At 38.7% G+C, this 19465-nt stretch overlaps 1 protein-coding gene across 1 annotated transcript in view; it reads left to right on the top strand.

The window, feature by feature from the left end:
- The window catches only part of b3glcta (beta 3-glucosyltransferase a), a 212894-nt gene that overhangs the window by 56050 nt on the left and 137379 nt on the right, over positions 1 to 19465 (top strand). The window contains exon 3 of the mRNA XM_036565255.1: positions 2114 to 2153. Coding sequence (XP_036421148.1) covers positions 2114 to 2153 — 40 coding nt within the window. The remainder of the gene's footprint in view (positions 1 to 2113; positions 2154 to 19465) is intronic.

Below are 19465 nucleotides of genomic sequence, written 5' to 3'. Positions count from 1 at the left end.
CTGCACTGCAGTAACACTGACGTGGTGGTGGTGTGTTAGTGTGTGTTGCGCTGGTCTGAGTGGATCAGACACAGCAGTGCTGCAGGAGTTTTCACTGCTGGACTGAGAATAGTCCACCAACCAAAAATATCCAGCCAACAGCGTCCTGTGGGCAGCAAGTAAAATTGTAATATATATGTAATTTTCAACCACTGATGGCTGGATATGTTTGGTTGACATACTATTTTCAACCAAGCAGTGACACTGAGATTTTAAAAAATCTGCCCCTAAATAATATCTGGTCATTAGTGACTCTGTAGTGGTCTCTCATGTTTATGGACATGGTGGTGGAGGGCTGACAATTTGTACAGCAACAGATGGACTACAGCCAGCAATTGGAAACCTACAAAGTGCTTGTAGTAGGTGCATCCAATAAAATAGCAATGAGTGTAGATACAAGGTAGACGGGTAACAGGCAGCTACACAACACATCCACAACATGCTTTTTTGAGCAGAGAGAACCTATAGAATGTTTTGATGCCCTGAAGATTACTGAGTAGAGTCAATCTATTGCATGAGTAACAAAGTGATGATCCATGCCAGGAGTATAAACACCTGACTTATTTTGTTCCGTTGGATTCACATTCAGACTGCTGTTCTTGTGGTGGCCTGTTCTCTGGCCTTGCCTTGGCATCTGTGAGCATATGTGAAGATGAGGAAAGAAACCCATGGGCTTCACTTAAGCTAGTGAGCCTAATTAAGTCAATGCCTGCTATCCACCCTTGGCACTGAATCAAATCAGGTCTGATGTGGTCTCGTTGGCCCATGCATAAATTTGCCTCTCATTCCGATCAGATCAAAAAAATGTGACAACACTTAGTGAAATTCTTGTCGCACGGAACGTGGAAGATTAGTTGGGGCCACTGCCTTCCTCACTCTTGCGTTGCTTCCTGTTATCCTCAAACAGATTCGTGACAGGTTCCTCGTCTAATGATGTCATAAATAGAAGAATCTGAAAAAAAATAACCCACGCAAGTGGAAAATGTTGCTGAACATCTGAACGCTAGCAGCTAGCAGCAAAACAACTGAGGCAATAACTTGAGTCGGAAGATACTGTATGTTCCTGCCTTTTTTGGGATTCACAGGTCTCTCGTGGGCATCAATAGAGGAAGAGAGAGATAGTTCTCTCTCTCCTCAAGGCTGCAGCAGGCCTGGCATGCTAACATCTTGGATTCATGACCTCACCGACGGTGATTCAGCTTCGCCCACTCCAGAGCCGTAATGACGTGCCACGTCTGACCCCGTCTGTGGATATATGACTTGTTTAAATTGTTCTCTCCAAGGGCTTGCTCAGAGCTGGGGTAGCGCGGTAATTGTTAGCAGAGAGGTAGTCATAAATCAAAGCCCCCTCTTATTCCGCGCTCCTCGTTCTCTGCTAATACTGCACGATCCGAGGAGGGGGAGCGAAGAGCACCTCGGGGACTCTTTCAGATCTCGACTCCCTTCCCTAAAGGCTCGAAACTCAGGGTGCCGGAGGAGACGGTGCCTTCCGAGTTTTGCGGCAGAAAGCTGAGGTGTGATTGATTTACTCTTTCCACCCCGGTCGGCTGCCAACGCCGAGAGTTCTTGTGGGGGAATAAAGGACCTAACGCCCTAAATGAGGGATGCACTCCAGGCTGAGGTGGCTGCCGCTCCAGGCTCTAAAACCCCACAATTAGGCGAACTAATGACATGGTGAATCACAGCTTATTAAGCCAAACAAGCTGGAGAATCCTCTCTGCACTTATTGGCATTTTAGAAATGTAATTGAATGACAAACATATGCAGAGAGAAAAGACTTTCATATTGGGGATTCTTAATTTGTTTACAGACGACAGCTCTGAATGCTCCCGCGAGTGTCTGCAGTGGCTCTTCTTCTTCTTCTTCTCTATCTCTTTTTTTTTTTTCTGTAGCTTTTCCACATTCGGTCGTTAGGCAGCTCTTTCATTTAACACTGTGTGGGATTTGCTTGTCAACAGACGTGGTGTGTGCAGGGTTTCTGAGTGGGATATTTTGTTTACTTCGTGGTCCTTTTGCACACTGTGCTAAGCCAGTAATGCCTGTTCTCTCTCTCCCCTCTTTTCTTTCTCTTCAGGTCCAAGAAGCTGACAAACTTCCTCATGAAAGTCAACTCCGTGAGTATCAAAGCTGTTTTTGTAGATATAATAGCGTCAACAGAATTTGCTTCTGTGCACAAATCGAAAATTCCCTTTGAACTAGGGTGGCCGAAATATTGCATCACAATGTGGTGGCAGTGAAAGGAGATATAAAATTGATCAGTATAAAAAAAAATCGGATCTGAAACTCTTTATATAATATCTCAGTATCCTACCGTCCTACCACAAATACAACAACCCACACCATCTGCTCACTCTTGACTTCTTCAACCCATCTTGTGTGTTCATTACCTATTATCGTCTAGCTTTCGCTTGCCTACACCTATTTAGTCCAGAAATCTTCTAAAATATCTTCTTCTTGTGGTTTATGAATGCATGAATCACACTAGACAAAATGAAAGAAATCTTCATGAGAACAGAACAGTGTTCTATCCTTGCTGAACAGATTTTCCTCCTAATAAGTGAGCTAATTTCTGATACAGCCAATAACACAGCTGGTATAATCTCAAGCACTGACCAATAGAATGGGGCGCTCTGAAGCAGACGCACATGAGCCAAAGGTCACCTAATGCCAAGCATGAGGGGCAGAAAGCCCCCCAAGCATTGGGCTGTGGAGCGGTGGAGCTGTGTTCTCTGGAGTGATGGAGCGCCATCCAATACCTTTGGAATGAGTTGGTGTGATCCAGAACTGATCATCCACATCAGTAACTCACCTCACTAACGCTTTTGAGGCCAAATGCAATCAAATCCTCACAGCAACGTTCCAACATCTAGTTTTAAGTCTTCCCAGGAAAGTACAAGCTGTTATTGCAGCAAAAAGGGGACAAACCCACCTAGTAATCCTCTTGATTTCAGGGGAAATATTGGATGAAAAGGTGGATCTCCAAACTGGTAAGTGTAAAAACTTCTACACACATAAAAAAGAAGGTTTTTCGAGGGTTCTTTGTTCAAGAAAATGGTTCTGTGTAGATCCATGAACACTTAAAGAATCCTTTGCCTGATTAAAGGGTTCTTTGCATCATGAAACGGTTCAAGGATTCTCCACTTTGATGGAGATGGTTCTATATAGAACCTTTTTGAGGATTCTAAATGGCACCAAAAAGGGTTCTTCTACTGTAATTGTTTTGGTGCTATATAGAACCAAAAAGTTTCTAAATAAAACCTTCTACAGCACATTCTCAATCAATCTGAAGAACCCTTTGTGATGCAAAAAACACCAATATTCATGCAATAATTTAGTTAATCATTTAGTTCTTTACTAAAGAACCATTGAAGAACCATATTTGTTAAGAGTGTATGCTAATGTAAAGATTGTATTGGTATTGAGACCCGTGAAATGTCATGAAATGTTTACAGAATTTAAAGATTTTAATATGACTGCAATGATATGCAAGACTGGGATAGTTAGCAACACCTGCATCTGTGTTTTCTCTCTTCGCTGCTTCATTCTGGCTGTGCTGCACAGTTTTGTGTTTTTCCTGCTCTAACGCACCTGCTTTAGCCCCAGAAGGACTTTATCATTAGCTAATGATGGCAGGCAAGACATGAAAGAATGCAGTGCAGGTGAACTGTGAGACTGGTGCTAAGCAACCCTGGTCGATATGACCACCGCAGAGCAGGTGTTATTTGGGTGGTGGATCATTTTCAGCATTGCAGAGATACTGATGTGTTAAACTCCAGCAGCATTGCTTTGTCTGACCAGCTCATACCAACACAACACACACTAACACACCACCACTACATCAGTGCAGGCGGCTGTCTAGCAATCCAGTGCAGAAGAAAACCGATTTAGACTGCACTGGATTTGTTACCTCAAACCAGATTAGGAACAGAGTCTCATAAATCATAAATAGAGTCTGGTTTGCAGAGCTGGCAACTGCATGCTGCTGGTTATGAGGTAGCATTTAGCTTCATAAACACACATTTCTCCACAGAAGTGTGTGGTTTCATAAAACGTGGTAAAAGTGTCAGTTATATAATATTTAAACTAGGGATGCATATCAGTATCAGCAGATATTTGCCTAAAAAAGGTCATCATCACTGGACAGATGTTTGGATTTGACCAATACTTCAAGTGGCTATTTGATGACATATTTATTGTACTTCAGCAGAGCAGAGTGTGAGGCAACATGAGGTTACTGCGCGAAAAATGTCTGCATTTTATTCATTTTACAGCAGAAATAAATGTTTCATCTTTCGGTTAAGTTAATCCAGATGGATCTCGTCCCAATTGCAGCATTTTATAAATGTTTATATGTCTGCATTGGTAGAGAGAGCACTGCACAAAAGTCAGAGAGCTCCCTTCGTTTATTCAAATTCCAGTCAAAACTACCATTAAGTGCAACTTATTTATTTTGCAGCATCAGGAAGAAAAAGCAGAAATATGTATTTAACAGAAAATTACACAGAAGCCTCAACAACTAAATATACAGTGGCTTGCAAAAGTTTGGGAACCCCTGTCAAAATTGTTGACATAAAGTTAAAGATGACACATTTCTCTAATATTTTAAGCAAGGTTTCTTTTTTATTTCCATCATTTATAGTTTCTGAATAATAATAAAGGAAAAGTGCTCAAAATTAAAGTTTGGGCACCCTGCATTGTAGATCTCCTTGGCAAGTGTCACGGCATATAGATGCTTTTTGTAGCCAGCTAAGAGTCTTTCACTTCTTGTTTGAAGGATTTTCGCCCGTTCTTCCTTGCAAAAGGCTTCTAGTTCTGTGAGATTGTTGGATTGTCTTACATGCACTACTCTTTTTGAGGTCTATGCACAGATTTACGATGATGTTTAGGCAGGTGGCCTGTAAGGGCCATGGCATAACCCTCAGCTTGCGCCTCTTCAGGTACTCCTTTGTGGATTTTGAGGTGTGTTTAGGATCATTATCCTGTTGTAGAAGCCATCCACTTTTCATCTTCAGCTTTTTTATAGACAGTGTGATGTTTGCTTTCAGAATGTGCTGGTATTTAATTGAAGCCATTCTTCCCTCTACCAGTTAAATGTTCCCTGTGTCACTCATTGCCACACAAGCTCAAAGCCCACCGTGCTTAACAGTTGGAATGGCGTTCTTTTTGTGAAATTCTGAACCCTTTATTTCTCCAAACATACCTTTTGTTCATTGTGGTCAAAAGTTCTATTTTAGCTTCATCAGTTCACATGTTTCCAAAAGCATCAGGCTTGTTTAGGCATTGGTTTGCAAACTTCTGTTGCTGAATTTTGTGGTGAGGACGCAGGAAAGGTTTTCTTCTGACGTGCAGGTGTTCCTGTACAGTAGAACAGTGCACAAAACACACTCTAAATCTTCCTGAAGGTCTTTTGCAGTCGAACGGGGGTTTTGATTTGCCTTTCTAGCAATCCTATGAGCATCACCTGGCCTTTCCTAATGATGACTGTGAACAAGCCATTGCCCTAACAAGCTCCTTGAGGTCTGAGACCTTGATAAAAGTTATAAGAGCTCAAATCTGTTGGGGTGCTCAAACAGTTGCATGGTGCTCCTTTCCTTTTTCTAAAATCCATTCTAAAATTAGACAAAACCAAAATAATACACTAAAATGTTGAATAGAATGTTTAATCTTTATGTCTTTTGGAGATCAATTCATCCTCCATTCACTTGACTATTCACGGTAACAGAATTTTTGACTGGGGTGCCCAAACTTTTGCATGTCACTGTATCATTTTTTTTTAGTATTTAGTGGTCCACTCTTTGCCGTTATTATAGCTTTTGATTTTTTTCAGAAGACTTGCTTTCAGTTCAAGAAATCTGAAGAGGGTATTTTTCCACACCTCCAAAGTTCAGTCTTAGAAGTTGGTTGCATTTTCTGTTTCTCATGGTCCAGGTAATTCAAACACATCCAGTGATGTTTAGGTCTGGAGTGGTCAGTTCATTGTTTTTGTTTTTTTCCAGATCTTTTTTGTCTATTTCTTTTTCTCAGTGAGGGCTTCTTGACAGCTACCCATCCTTTCAGACCCATAGCACTGAGTTGTCTTCTCACAGTGGAAGGATGGACAGAAACACCTGTGGATTTTTTGATCTGAATCAAGAGTGGAGCTTGATTTTCTCCTCTCTCTCAAAGATGAAAGCTTTAATGGTGATGCTGTTGATGATAGTGATAGTGATTTTCTGGTGGTCTACCAGGTCCTTCAGATGGTTGTTATGAGTTTTTTTCATAATTTTTTGAACTCAAGTTTTGTGAACTCTTGTTTTTCTCACTTAATTTCCTTTGACATTCTCTTGTATCTAATCTCCTCAGAGATATCTCCTGAAAAATGAGTAACTTGTGCTTAATGAAGGTTTTCACCGATGAAATAAATAAAATAAATTAGTTAGACGTCTCACTATTGCACAATAACCCTAGTTGCAGTCCTGGTTATATAACAGTAATATAATTTGTGTGGACAGGTTTTACGTCATCATCTCAGCTAACAATCAATATGTGTCGCTTTCATGTAGGTGGATGAAGCAGTGTTGCAGAAAATGCTTTTCTCTCCGTGAGTAATATAGACTCAGTTTTGGACTGCATTGATAAGTATTTGAGGCCTTTGTGTGCTGCAAAGCCATGGGTTGTAGATTTTTGTTCTAGCACTGCAAATGAAGCTAATCTAGCGTAACGTGTAGTGGAGAGAGCAGCTCATAAGGGCTGTACTTCAACACACTTTTATTTTCCTCCATAACATAAAGCCATTACATGCAGGGAAGTGTAATTCAAAGAGGCGGAGGGGGAAGAGGGAGGAGATGGGAAGCAGCAGAAGAGAGGAACGAGAGAGACGTTTTAGAAAGATGAAAGCAGATAAACAGTTTGTCAGAGTGTAGTTGGTGTTTTTAATTATGTATGAATGCGAAACCCGGCTTTATAAACGAGGCGAGCCTGTTGGAGTTTGTTTTGAAATGGCCTTCCGCTTGATTGAAAGTGATCGCCAGGCTTTGAAACTCTTCACTTGGAGAAAACCGTCAAGAAAAGCAATTAATCAGCTTCATCAAGATGTTGTCTGAGGAAGTGTAATGGGTCCCATTCATCAAACCACTGGAAAATAAAGTTGCTCAGTGGGAGCAGCTTAGTGAGATGATTGTGTGGCCTTAGTTATTCGAAATGTAGTGGAGGTGTGGATTTTTTTTGTCCTCCCAATGCAGTCTGTGTAATTTTGAGTATCGTTCGATTCCATTCCTATGTTTTTTGTGATTTTTTTTGATATGCAAATTAGGGCGGCAACAGCTAATCGCCATTGTATATGTTATTATGAATAGCTGGCTTTAGGATTAATATGTTAATGTTATTGAATAGCTGGCTTTAGGATGTTTGTACTTCCTATTTACATCTTGTGACTGAAAGGGGGAAATACAGATAGTGGAGACTGCGGCACAGCATCGCACACAACCCACTTTAACGTCATCTAAAAAGATGTTTCCTGTACGATATCTAAAACCCAGCTCAGCGTGCAGTGCAACCATCAGGCGTGAGTGTGATAGAGAATGTACACTGTGTTTTTGAAACTGATGCACTGTTAGAAATAAAGGATCTGTGCAGGTCCATTTTTCATTCATCAAGGTACAAACAATGTAAATGTTCCCTCAAAAGTACAACAGTGGTTTAAGGCCCAACTGTGAACCTTAAATAAGTTTTTCCAGGTGAAAAGTTCGTATTTGTACCATTTCATAACTGAATGTTTTAAAACAGAACAGTAAAATAAAAGCCTGGAGACGAGACAGGGGTGTGTGGAGTCAGTACGACTTAGAAAAGTATAATTTCAATGGATTATGGTACAGTTATGTTCCCTGACTAAAGGTACTGAGATGTACCCTTGAGGGTCCCACCCCATTGATAAGAGGGGAACTGCCCCAGTGACAGTTTTGTACCTTTTTTTGAGTGTGGTCTAAATTGTTCAGCTGAACTACACTGATATCAGGGCTGTTTTACACCAGTGTAAACAGACTGGCTTGAATGTTTTTAGCTGTTTTAGCCTCCCGTCCACACGAAAGTGATATTTAGTTCACTGGCATTTTTGTAAACTCTGTTTTTATAATTAATTTGCACTATGAAAACATATGTATTTGAGCACGCTGACATTGCATGCATTTTTATTGCTATTTTCCAACTGATGAGCTGCTTTATGTCTCTGTACCCGACATGGCTGATGATGGACTGTTAGTCTGATCTGTAGTATCAAATGTCATTGCATGTTATGAACCACACAGAAGATATTTCATTCATTTAATAGCTTCAGAAGGTAAGGTTGGTGTTTTTTTTTGTTGTTGTTGTTTTTTGTTTAATAAAGGATAATCCATGTATTTTTATGTTTTTTTTTATGTATGTAATTTTAATTTGTGGAATCAAATGTTATTGCCAAATGAATATCTGCAGGTTTCGTTTCCCAGGTATTCGATTAATCATTATCATAATGGACTAAATAGTTGATTATGAAAATAGTCGTTTGTTGCAGCCCTAATGCAAATTAGCTTCTCTCGAATGTTATACAGTTATATGCAAAAGTTTGAACAATCTGATCAAATTACATATATAGATTTTTTTAGTTAACCATAGATGAACACATGCTCTACAGAGGAAACACATGATTGCATTTTTCAGCAAATTTTAGTGCATAATTTACATGTCTGTGTTCTGGGTAGAGTATGTTTACTTATTCGGGGCGGGCGGGGGGATCAAGAGGGGGCCGTGATAACCGCTTTTTGTATTTATGTGAGAATTTCTGGGGTCGTGGGATGTTTGTAAAAATAAATAAATACATACTTAGCTGAGTAGTTAAAGATCTGTCGTATATCAGTCATTATATTCCTGTCAATTACGATTTAAAACTCTAATTAAACCCAGAATAGATTCATATTTTGTGTAGTTAAAGTCTGTAATAGCAAAAGAAAAGAAGCACTAACCTGCCTTGGGGTTGTTTTTGACAGTTTTTTTACTGTACTGTGATCATTTGTTGACTTATGCCACAGCAGTTATTAATAGTCCATCCTTGTGACATGGTGGAAAGAAATAACTTGTGTTGTGCTGTTGTGATTGGCATCAAAATAGAATGGCTATACTGGATATGTATAAAATCTGTGTTAATAAAATTATTTGTTTTTGTTGTCTATATGTGTTGACATACTGCATGAGATCAATATGACTAGTGTAATTATAAGCATACTTTGTACTGTTTTATGTTTGATTTGCTGTATGGAAGCTTTAGACTTCAGGTTTTGGTCCTGTGGGTCAGGGGTTTAAACCCCAGGACTGACTAAGTATACCTGGTTGTGCTATTGTGCAAGGCTTTTAACCCTTAAATGGCCATTACACACTTCTATAACCTAAGAGTAGCTCAGGCAGCCATCATTTTTGCACAGTTCACAATTTATACTTTTATTTTTTAACGTTAAATTCAGCAAATAAACAGTATGTTCTGCATGAAGATGTGCAGAACTATGTCTGTAGAGTATGTTAACTTATTTTTGCTTAGAAAATCGACAAAACGTCATTTGACCAGGAGAGCCCAAAATTTCCATGTGCTTCCTCGGATTTAAGAATCTTGAGATGTGTGAACTCTGTGCTCCACCAGAGGGCAGCGAAGAGACTGTGTCTTATTTTTTTGGTTAGAGCTTTGTATCTGTTTAGTTCAAAGAAGGAACGGTAGAAAGGCCGCTGTAGCCGGCAAAAGATGTGGCCTGTGCAGACATTAAATATGACCTGTACAAAAGTTATGACACATTTGATATGTTTTTTTTTCATGTGTTCAAATAGAAATTGTGTGCAGAAAAAATGTCATATTTAATTGTTTTCCCTGAATGATGGGCTTCACTTATTTTCACAAAGGAATTCAACAAAACATGTAATTTGAGTGTTCAGACTTTTCCATATTACTTTATATTGTCTGCCCAGAAGAGCAGCATTAACCTATTTAGGAAGAAGTGTGGATTTAGCTTATAATATACCCAATACCTGATCAAAGTATGGTCTGAACCAGTGAACATCATCCCTAACAGGGGGTCCTAATTAATCTCTTTAACATTCCTTTCACATTTGTTCTTGTCCATGGACTCTTATTCTACATCTACAGAGAATCTACAGAACTCTTCACAGTTCTTTGTCATCTTATTTTCTTATCTTCTTCCACAGCTATTGAATCCTTTGCCTGTACAAACCTTAATTAAGATCTGAGTTTAAATATTCCTTTTTATAATAGCTTTGAAGGAAGGTTGACGGTCTTATTCCGCTGTAATTATAATATAAAAAGGACTGCGTTGAACATCAGTTGTTGCCTTTTTACCCAGAGATACCCTTCACTGTGTTGAACTGATAGACCAGCTACAGAGCTCGTACAATAAAAGTCCCGTCAATTAAAGGATTCAAGCTCTCTACTCTTGCTGTTCAGAGGATAAAATCCATTTATTCTCTGAGAGCGGTATGCTTGAAGATGCTGCCTGCAGGCTGACTCACTCAAGGCGTTTCTGCTGAAGTGGGTCAGCTCAGGACCAAGCCCTCATTTCCACAGTCCTGCTGTACTCTTTCCCAGAACTGCTCAGAAGTTCCAGCAGCCATCAGCTCGGTGAGTCAACGTGACTCCTTAGTGTCACTGTAGACGCTGCGTTTGCGACTCTGGCCTAGATTTGAGGTGTAAATTCAGACATTTTCTTACATCTGCTGCAGGACTGCAACAGGCTAAGACCATTAAAGGGGCCATACCATGGGAAAACTGTTATTTTTTGGGATAAATAGGGTCCAAATCCTGCATTTTTCTTAGTTTTTTTCCTTGTTATCTGCTTGTGACATTTGTGTGGTTTTATGTACTAAACGTAGCCTAATTCGTTTTTACAAGACCTCTCTTTATCCTATACAATTAAACATGCTGTTCTTGTTACTATGCCTTTAAGACTGGTGTATGCACTTGTGCAAAATCGGGGTCGGGGGGACAAGAGGGGGACATGTGATCTCCACTTTTTGAAATCGTGAGAATTCGAGTCGTGGGATAGTTGTCAAAAGAAAGTCCTTAGCTAAGTTGCGAAGTTGTTGCATATCAGTTATTATATTCCTGTCAGTTACAATTTTATACTCTAATTAAACCCAGAATAGATTGTCGCTTTGTTTAGTTATAGTCTGTGACAGCAAAAAGAAAGAAGCACTAACCTGCCCTGGAGTCGTTTTTGACACTTCCTTTACTGTACTGTTCTCGTTTGTTCACTCATGCCACAACAGTTAGTAATAGTCCTTCTTTTTTCTTCTTAATTATCATATTTATCATGCCTGAGATATTTTGCCTAAATATTTTTAGCACCATGCAGATGAGACTAAGAATTTAAGTGATGTGGTGGAAAGAAAAACAAAATGCCATTGTGATTGGCATCTGTACTGCATATGTATAACATCCATGTTAATAAAATTGTTTGTTGTTTATGTTTGTGTTGACATGCTGCATGAGATCAATATGACTAGTGTAATTATATACCTACATTGTGCAGTTTTATGTTTGATTTGCTGTATTTAAGCTTTAGCCTCCCGGTTTCGGTCTCATAGGTCAGGGGTTTAAATCCCAGGACTGACTAGGTGTACCTGGTTGTGCCTTTGTGCAAGGTTTTAACCCCTTGAAGTTTTATTACACACTTCTGTGACCTAAGAATAGATCAGCTAGTTTGCACTGAAGTCCCTGACTGAATAGTAGGCCTTTAGTATGTAATACTATGGGATTTTAAGGGGTTAACCCTCAACTGCCCCAGGTGGCACTGCCCTGCTGGCGACATTGTGCTGATTCCAGACTGGACGTACTTGAAAATGTTTTGAATCGTGATGTTATATTTTTGCCACATTGCCCATCCCTAGATTGGGTTTAGGGCCATCACTGTCAATTATAAGTAGTTGAATAATTTAATGGTCATTTTGGACAATTGAGTTTTTTCAAAAAGGCCAAACAGTAAACCTTATAATAATAATGAAAATTTGGCCCCCTATTTTTAGTTGTGTGCTGCTTATGGAACTGACATAATAAGCCACACAAACCAGTAAGCTTTGGTGAGTGAGGTAGTTAAGTTGCTTTGCAGTTTGAGTAGCTGTTGCTGTTATATAATAGTGTTTAACAGTAGACTTACTTTCATGTGACATCATTTCAATGTGTAGGACTGTTAGCTTGCTTGTAGCATGTATGGGGCATTATTCATATTTAGACTATTAAACAATAAATATAAACAAGAGCGTTTTAGTCTACTACGTGGCATGACTGCTGATTTTTGAAAACACTATTCATTTTCCCCACAGAGAAAACCAGCTTAGACCCAGAGTCCTTTATATGGGCATTATGTAGGCAATAGAATAACTGCAGAGGTTTACTGAACAGCTCAGCATGTTTGGAGAAAAAAATCTAGCTGCAAATTCTGTTAAGTCTGCTGTCAGCTGTCCAGGTTTGCTAGCTTCGCACTGAGTCATTGAGGGAGAGGGAGGACCATCCTGTCCCACACTGGGAGAGAGTGCGGCTGGTTATGTGGATGGAAGGTTCAAAACTTACCGCTCTCTTTCCTGTCTGTACATAGTAAGTAACCTGCAAAAATTCAGTGTTTTTCATGATGTCACATTTCCATATATCCACTGAAGTTCAGTCCACTCACCGTTTTTGAACGAGGCACAGAGCAGGGCAGCCAATCAGAACAGAGGTCATTTGCATATATTAGTTTTAAAAGCTGCACTGTGTAAGTTTTGCGGTTTCTGAGACTCTCTCTGGTGGAAAAGTGTAATTACATGCAACGTGTAAAGGAACATTTTATAACACTAGTTGTTCTGCAGTTCCTTTTCCTGGGTGGATGCATTTTAGGATTGCAAGTGTGTTGAAAGAGAATTCAAAGAGAACTCTGTCAAAACTTGGTGAAGAACGCGTCTTTTGAGGATGTGAGTGAATTATCTACTATTGTTATCAAATCTTCATCAGGATGATGTTCATTTTGCATTTAAGACCTAAACATCCAGCTGGACTTCTTTTTGAGTCTGTACATGTGACATTATGATGTGGTCTGAAAAAAACAAAAGCTGTTCCGACACCTGGCATCTTTTTATTATTTAGGGCTTTACTGCGACTCATAGCAACACTCGCTCAGCATATTTTAGTGTGTTTTTTTTCCCCCGACTCTAATGCTACTTTTAACAAAAAATAATGTATTTTATTCTAAAGGGATTAATATACGCTGCAAAAAAATGGTAAAAAGTCCAGCAGTTGGGCTTCTAGACAAAACCTGTTGACAGTAACTGTATGTTTTCTCATTGATGGTAAATATCTGTAAAATTGGTCATATAATTTCTTCGAAATGCTGTCTTTTACTGTAATTCAACAGTTTCAGTAACTATTTCAACTATTTATTCTGACATACAGTATTTTACCATAATAATAACAGTAACAGCCATTAAAATAACACAAATGTCTGTGATCATTTGTTTCTGGTGAATTTAGATTCTATTTCTATAAATTAACAGCAGTGTTAAAGTACAGTGTGTGTATGGTTTATTTACATGTATTTAACCCTTTTTGTTGTGTTGCTCATATTATGCAGAATCTCTGGATGTTTTTGGTTTGTAAAACCACACAAATGTTAAAAATACAAATGTAGAATATGAGCCCTTTAAGTGGAAAGTACCTATATTTTACATCTCTAAATCTATGTGCTATTGTCAAACTGCTAAATTACTGTGAAGATTTCTCTCTGACTGTTCTTGAGTGTTGGCTTCAGATTGAAACTACAATATAGAGTGGCTCTTTTGAAATACTTCCTTCTGGATTAGCCGCTGTGAGCTAACTCCCATATCATTTATTAAGAATCCCCTCAGAGAGATGTATCTATTAATGTTTCAGAAAAGAAGTTTGAGAAGTCTACCATTTATTCACTCCAGCCTGTTGGCTTTTAAGTGAAGCTTATTCTCCACTTTGTGTTGTAGAAGAAACTGTGTAGAGGCTGACAAATCCAAAGGGTTTAAAAATCCCAGGGAAGGAGGAGGAATCTCAACTAAAGGCCTTTGAACGGTGCTACAGTGCTGCAGGTGCCAAATACAAACAGTGACCTTTACCATGGTAGGTCTCATGCTAGCTGGCTGTGGTGCACTTTTAGGCTTTTTTTTGACTCGGCCCTATAAACTATTCAAAGAGCCATCCTGCGCAAAATCCATAATTTAGTATGGAATTTGGACGTGTATAATAAATTTAGCCAACATTTCTTAGGTGTCGTAAAAGTGGGTGAGAAATAGGACAAGAAAGTATGGAATTGTTTGCTGGGAACAAATGAACTAAAGGTGAATTCTACCTGTTATTTTTAATTGTAATGTGTTATTTTTAAATTGTTATTTTAACCCTCTATTGCACAATGTTGCCTCAGGGCAACAAACCCATTTTCCTCACTTTACGATAACATGATGCATATTTAAAACAATAATAGGGTTAACAATAAAGGGAAGAGTTTGCAAAAGTCAGTAAAAAGCATGGTCATACTATCTCTTAGTGGGCGCTTTTAAACCTCTTTTTCAACATTCAGTATCACTTTTTTATTATGAAAATTTGCAGATATATGTTTGTTGCCTAAAAGCAACATTGTGCGACAGTGGAATGGATTTGGCCAGCCACAAGCCATTATATGCCAGAAAAGTAAATAAATTATTTATTTTTTTACTTTTAATTGTTTTTTTTACTTTTAATTGTTTTTTTTTAATAAAATTAAGATGTAAACAAAGTCATTCGTAGAGTTTTGATGTTAAACACTCCATTTAAAAGAAACTGACCAAGTCAGACTTGGTCACATTGGTGTCAGGAACCAGATGTCTGAAGAGTTTACCATCTGATGCCTGAGTCGTTGTATGAAGATGAACTTTTGGCCTAAAATGTATTTTTAAAATAGATGCCCAGCTGAGAGGTACATGCAGCTCATTATAAGGCAAATAGTACCCAAAGAAAACTGATATTTTCAGATTTATCACTGTTTTACCATCATTAACATTACATATCAAAACTGACGTGTCAGGGTTTTTGCAGTAGGCTGTTGGCCAAGGAGCTCTGGTTCTCCTGAATTGAAATAAACAAGAGCACACAGAAAAATCATCGAGCACAAGTTTAAAATGAACTTTATTCCCTGTTAATCCTCCTATCATCTTTAATTCATCTATGAGATTTTTCCTCCATTGTTGAATCCCTTTAGGATTGCTTGAACAATGTTTTTATTTATTCAGTTTTTATTATGTTCTTCTCTTGCGGTTTCTTTTCATTTCATTTGTGCTCTGTCTTTTATGTAGTTTACACAGGGTATATCTTTGTACAAGCAGTTCTCATAAGTTTGGCCTGCAAGCCTGTTGGCTGGACAGTCATTTCGTATTGTAATGTTAGGGTTAGGGTTAGGTTTTGGGTTGAGGTTTAGGTTAGGATTAGGGCCAGGTTTAGGGTTAGGTGTTGAGTAAGGTTAGGTTTTGCTTAATGGAAGTAACATATTAACAACACATCTGCTTAATGTAAGTAATGTATCAACAGAACATCTACAGGATATTTAATTCAATGTATTCAGATACTTCACTACTGCTACTTCACTAATATGTTGTTGATGTGTTATTGATAATCTGTTAAGTATTTATTAATCATCTACAAAGGACCATCTATAAATAAAGTGTTACCAATGCTATTTCTTTGTTAATTAGAATCTAGACTAAGGCTTGCGGAAAATCAAATGATAGATATGATTTGCTAACTTATGTTTCTTAATGGTGAGCTGAACTGACTGATCTGACTCGATGCTAAAATGCTTTACAGTTTAATTCCAAACGGCCTTGATGCGTCAGTTTTCATACCAAGCCTACAAACTCTACAAAACATATTTTCCCCTAGTTTTAGCTTGAAATGACTCAATTCAGGAGATTTTCCTGTAGTATAAGAAGGCCATTTAGCTGCTAATTGTTCTGCTTAGCATCCATTTGCCAGTGCCAAACCAACGCTCTTGGCTTTAACTATATGGTGCTGTGTTGGCTAATATCATTATTCCGTGCACTACAAATACATAGCAGAGCCTGATAATGATAGTATTCCGACGGCGTCACAGTCATGCTGTCACCATTTTGCTAGGTGACCTCAAGTTCATTCAGTAATGCTGTGGTGGTTTGAACAAAGCCTTAACTGATCCAGCAAAGCCAGTAAAATGTTTTTTGAAAACACTTTTTAAATCTCATTTTTAAAGAATATTATCCATTGTATTTTACTGTATTACCTTGATTTTGTTTGATTTGTTGCTGTAGTGATAAAAAATGAAAGCTAAAACCTAAACGGCTGAGATTTCCTGCTGTGTTATTATTTTCATGTCTCAAACCAAATACTTGCACATTAAATAGTATGCAAAAAATAGTGCATACACTGTTAGAAGTCCATTCATTAGTGTGGTAGGTGAAGTACAGAACTGTGGTTTGGGATGCAACGTTAGATCGGCCAGTAAGACGTTCAACAGCTGAGCTGCTTGTTAGCTGCTTATTAAACATCTTCAAGAAAAAGTTTAGGGTATTTGTTGGTTACAGAGCATTTGTTGAGCTAAATTGATGCATTTATTGTGGTAAATTAATGCATTCATTAAGATAAGATGATGTTGGCTTTGTATTCACAAACTTTTGAAATTCATTCATTTAATGTGTAACTGCAGCAGCATTTAAGCTGGAACAGAAAATTCAAATGAGAAACTGGTGCATAAGAAGCTGACTTGAGCTTGATATATGTGTATAAATTTATTATTTATGAGCTTTGGCAGCTTTGGTAGCCACTTTTATTAGTTTTTGTAAAATCTCACAGATTGGAATTCTGAACTCTGGAGAAATTCCAGCTAAATGGATCCAGTCCATCAATCCAGCAAATCTTCTCTTTGTAGCGTTTTCTGGAGACTACATCTAAAGCGTGCACATATCTTTTCATCTTTTTCATGGTCATTCTGGTCAGTTTGACTGGTTTTTATCCACCTGCAGGGTTGTAGCTGCAGTAACGGTGTTTTGACGAGCTCTATCAGAGCACAGAGTTAAAGCTCGCCCACCAAGATGCCGACCTGGTCTTCTTAATTACATAATTGGATACTGTGAATTAGCCGTTTCTGTGAAGCCATGGTGCACGTAAACTTTTTAACCCATGAAATTTATGTTCACTACTGTGAGACTGCAGCAAAGGCAGAAGAGGTGAGTAGGCATGTTAGACTAGCAGTTTGTAGGTCGGCAACCTAGATTTTAAGAAGAGCCATTTTGTCCTTAGCCAACCTTGGGAGCCACAACATTTTATGTCCATTTTACCCTCTTGGCTGTAAGTATGTCTCAGTATTTGCTAATGTTCTAGTATAGGCTAAAAAATGTAATGTAAATAAAAGTGCAGACTTACTCTGCTTTAAGCTTTAGCTTAGCTATAGTCACTTTTCTCGCATCTCGAGCAGGATACATTTCCGCAAAAGTGGAATAGTTTCTTGTAAAATGTCTTTCAACGTTCGGCTTTTTACGAGACTGAAGTCAGCTTCTCGTTCGCCAGCTTCACGTTTGAGTTTCCCCAATCCACCTTAAATGGTGCCTGAGGCGCCAGAATGTTATGCGATGTTGCACCAATTAAGCTGGAACGGGAAAATTCGAAAAAAAGAAGCTGGAAAATGATTAGCTGACTTCAGCTTTGTGACTTTTTGGTGTTTGACAGTTTCTCGTTGCAGATTAAACGTGTCAGGAAACCAGCTGGAGTGATTATAAATGGAAATTAGTTAATTTATCTCCAAATTATCAATGTTCTTCTTAAATCTTTCTCTTAACCGTTTCGGTAGCTACTAGCTAGGCATGATTGTTGTCTGCATTTCTGTGGTGACCAGCAAACTAGGCTAGTCTTAAAGGTTGCTGACTTAGCATTTATACATACAACTCCAACGTTTGAGACCATTTATTGTTAAAACTGTGTTGAACGACCAGCAGAGCTTTATTTTACTGCAAAGAACGATCATTTTATTTTTACCTTAAAAGCTAATTCTGCTGTGGAGCCGCAACAGAACCATCCCCTGAACTAAACCATGAGAACTGACCACTCTGCAGCATAGTTAGTTGTCTTGGACATGCGTTAAGAGTCAGTAGACATGTTTTCTTGTCATTTTCTGTAAATATAGTGGCATTCGAGGCCAGTGGAACACGTCATTGGAAAGAAATTTTTATATTTTTTTTTTCACATAATGACGTGGTAGGCTGTTCAGGTCAAAATCTGTTCTTTGTCCTCACTTAATCACAATTGTAGTTGCATCTTTTCAATCATTACTTCTCTAGACTATGTACTGATTGTTTGTGTTCTAGACATTGCAACACCACCTATCACCACCACTGTGAAAGAAATCTGAGTCATTATGTTTCTCGACGATGCAGAAATGTTGAATGTGTGCGTTCTGCTTTAAAGGTGCATAAGATATGAAAGGCCTTTGCTAGTAACTGTGAAGGAAAGGCACAAGATCATGAATCCTGATTCTGGCCTTGTATTGTTGTGCTAGTGTTGAATTATGGAAACTTATTTAACAGTTTAATTCAGCATTTCACAGTTATGCTGTTGATACTTGCCTCTCGTCTCAACCTGCGTCGTGACCAGCTAGTGTAGGCTGGGGTTGCGTTGGGTCAGCACTGTTGGGTCATGCTGCTGTTTGGAGGCTTAGTAATAAATGAGGAATGGCATTAAATGTTGGCTTCAGTGTGGAGTTCTCCTTTAAAATGTCTAGGTCATTTGGCACAGGCATTGTTTGGCGTTTTTTTTTCTCCCTGCAGTCTGTTTGCCCTGCGCTTCCTTGCTTCCTCTAATACACTCATTTCTCTGTGTAGGTTTTCCATGCGTCTCCTTACATCACAGCAGAGTTTATCTTTGGAACAGGGCCACAGCTCTGAATCATATGAGAAACAGCCTCAGGCCAAGCCAAGGAATAAGGGCTAATTTTTTTTCTGACATAGATTAAACTTGGTTGTAGACCACAGAGGAGAATCATCACAGACAAAGCAATTTGATTCAAGAAGAGCTGTATCCTGCATCCAGTGACCTTTTTCAAAAACAGACCTTCACTACGGTCGTGTTGAGGGTTCTCAGATTATATTATATCAGTGATCAAATAATCTTGTGACAGTTACTTTATTGGAAAAGGGTAAACTTTAGCCTTTGAAATACTCTATTTATGTACAGTGCACTGCAGCTGGGCTTCAGCCTGCTACAGGTGGTTCTATATATTATATATACTCCTACTTTGACCCCCTGAACCAGGGGTCAGCAACATGAGGCTCTTTTACTGCCCTGTTGTGGCTCCACTGCAGAATTAGATTTTAGGGAAAAATAAAATAATCTTTCTCTGCAGTAAAATAAAGCTCTGCTGCTCAT

Source organism: Colossoma macropomum, unplaced genomic scaffold (assembly GCF_904425465.1).
Source record: "Colossoma macropomum unplaced genomic scaffold, Colossoma_macropomum, whole genome shotgun sequence".
Taxonomy (NCBI): Eukaryota; Metazoa; Chordata; class Actinopteri; order Characiformes; family Serrasalmidae; genus Colossoma; species Colossoma macropomum.
This window is presented reverse-complemented; position numbering and strand designations above follow the sequence as displayed.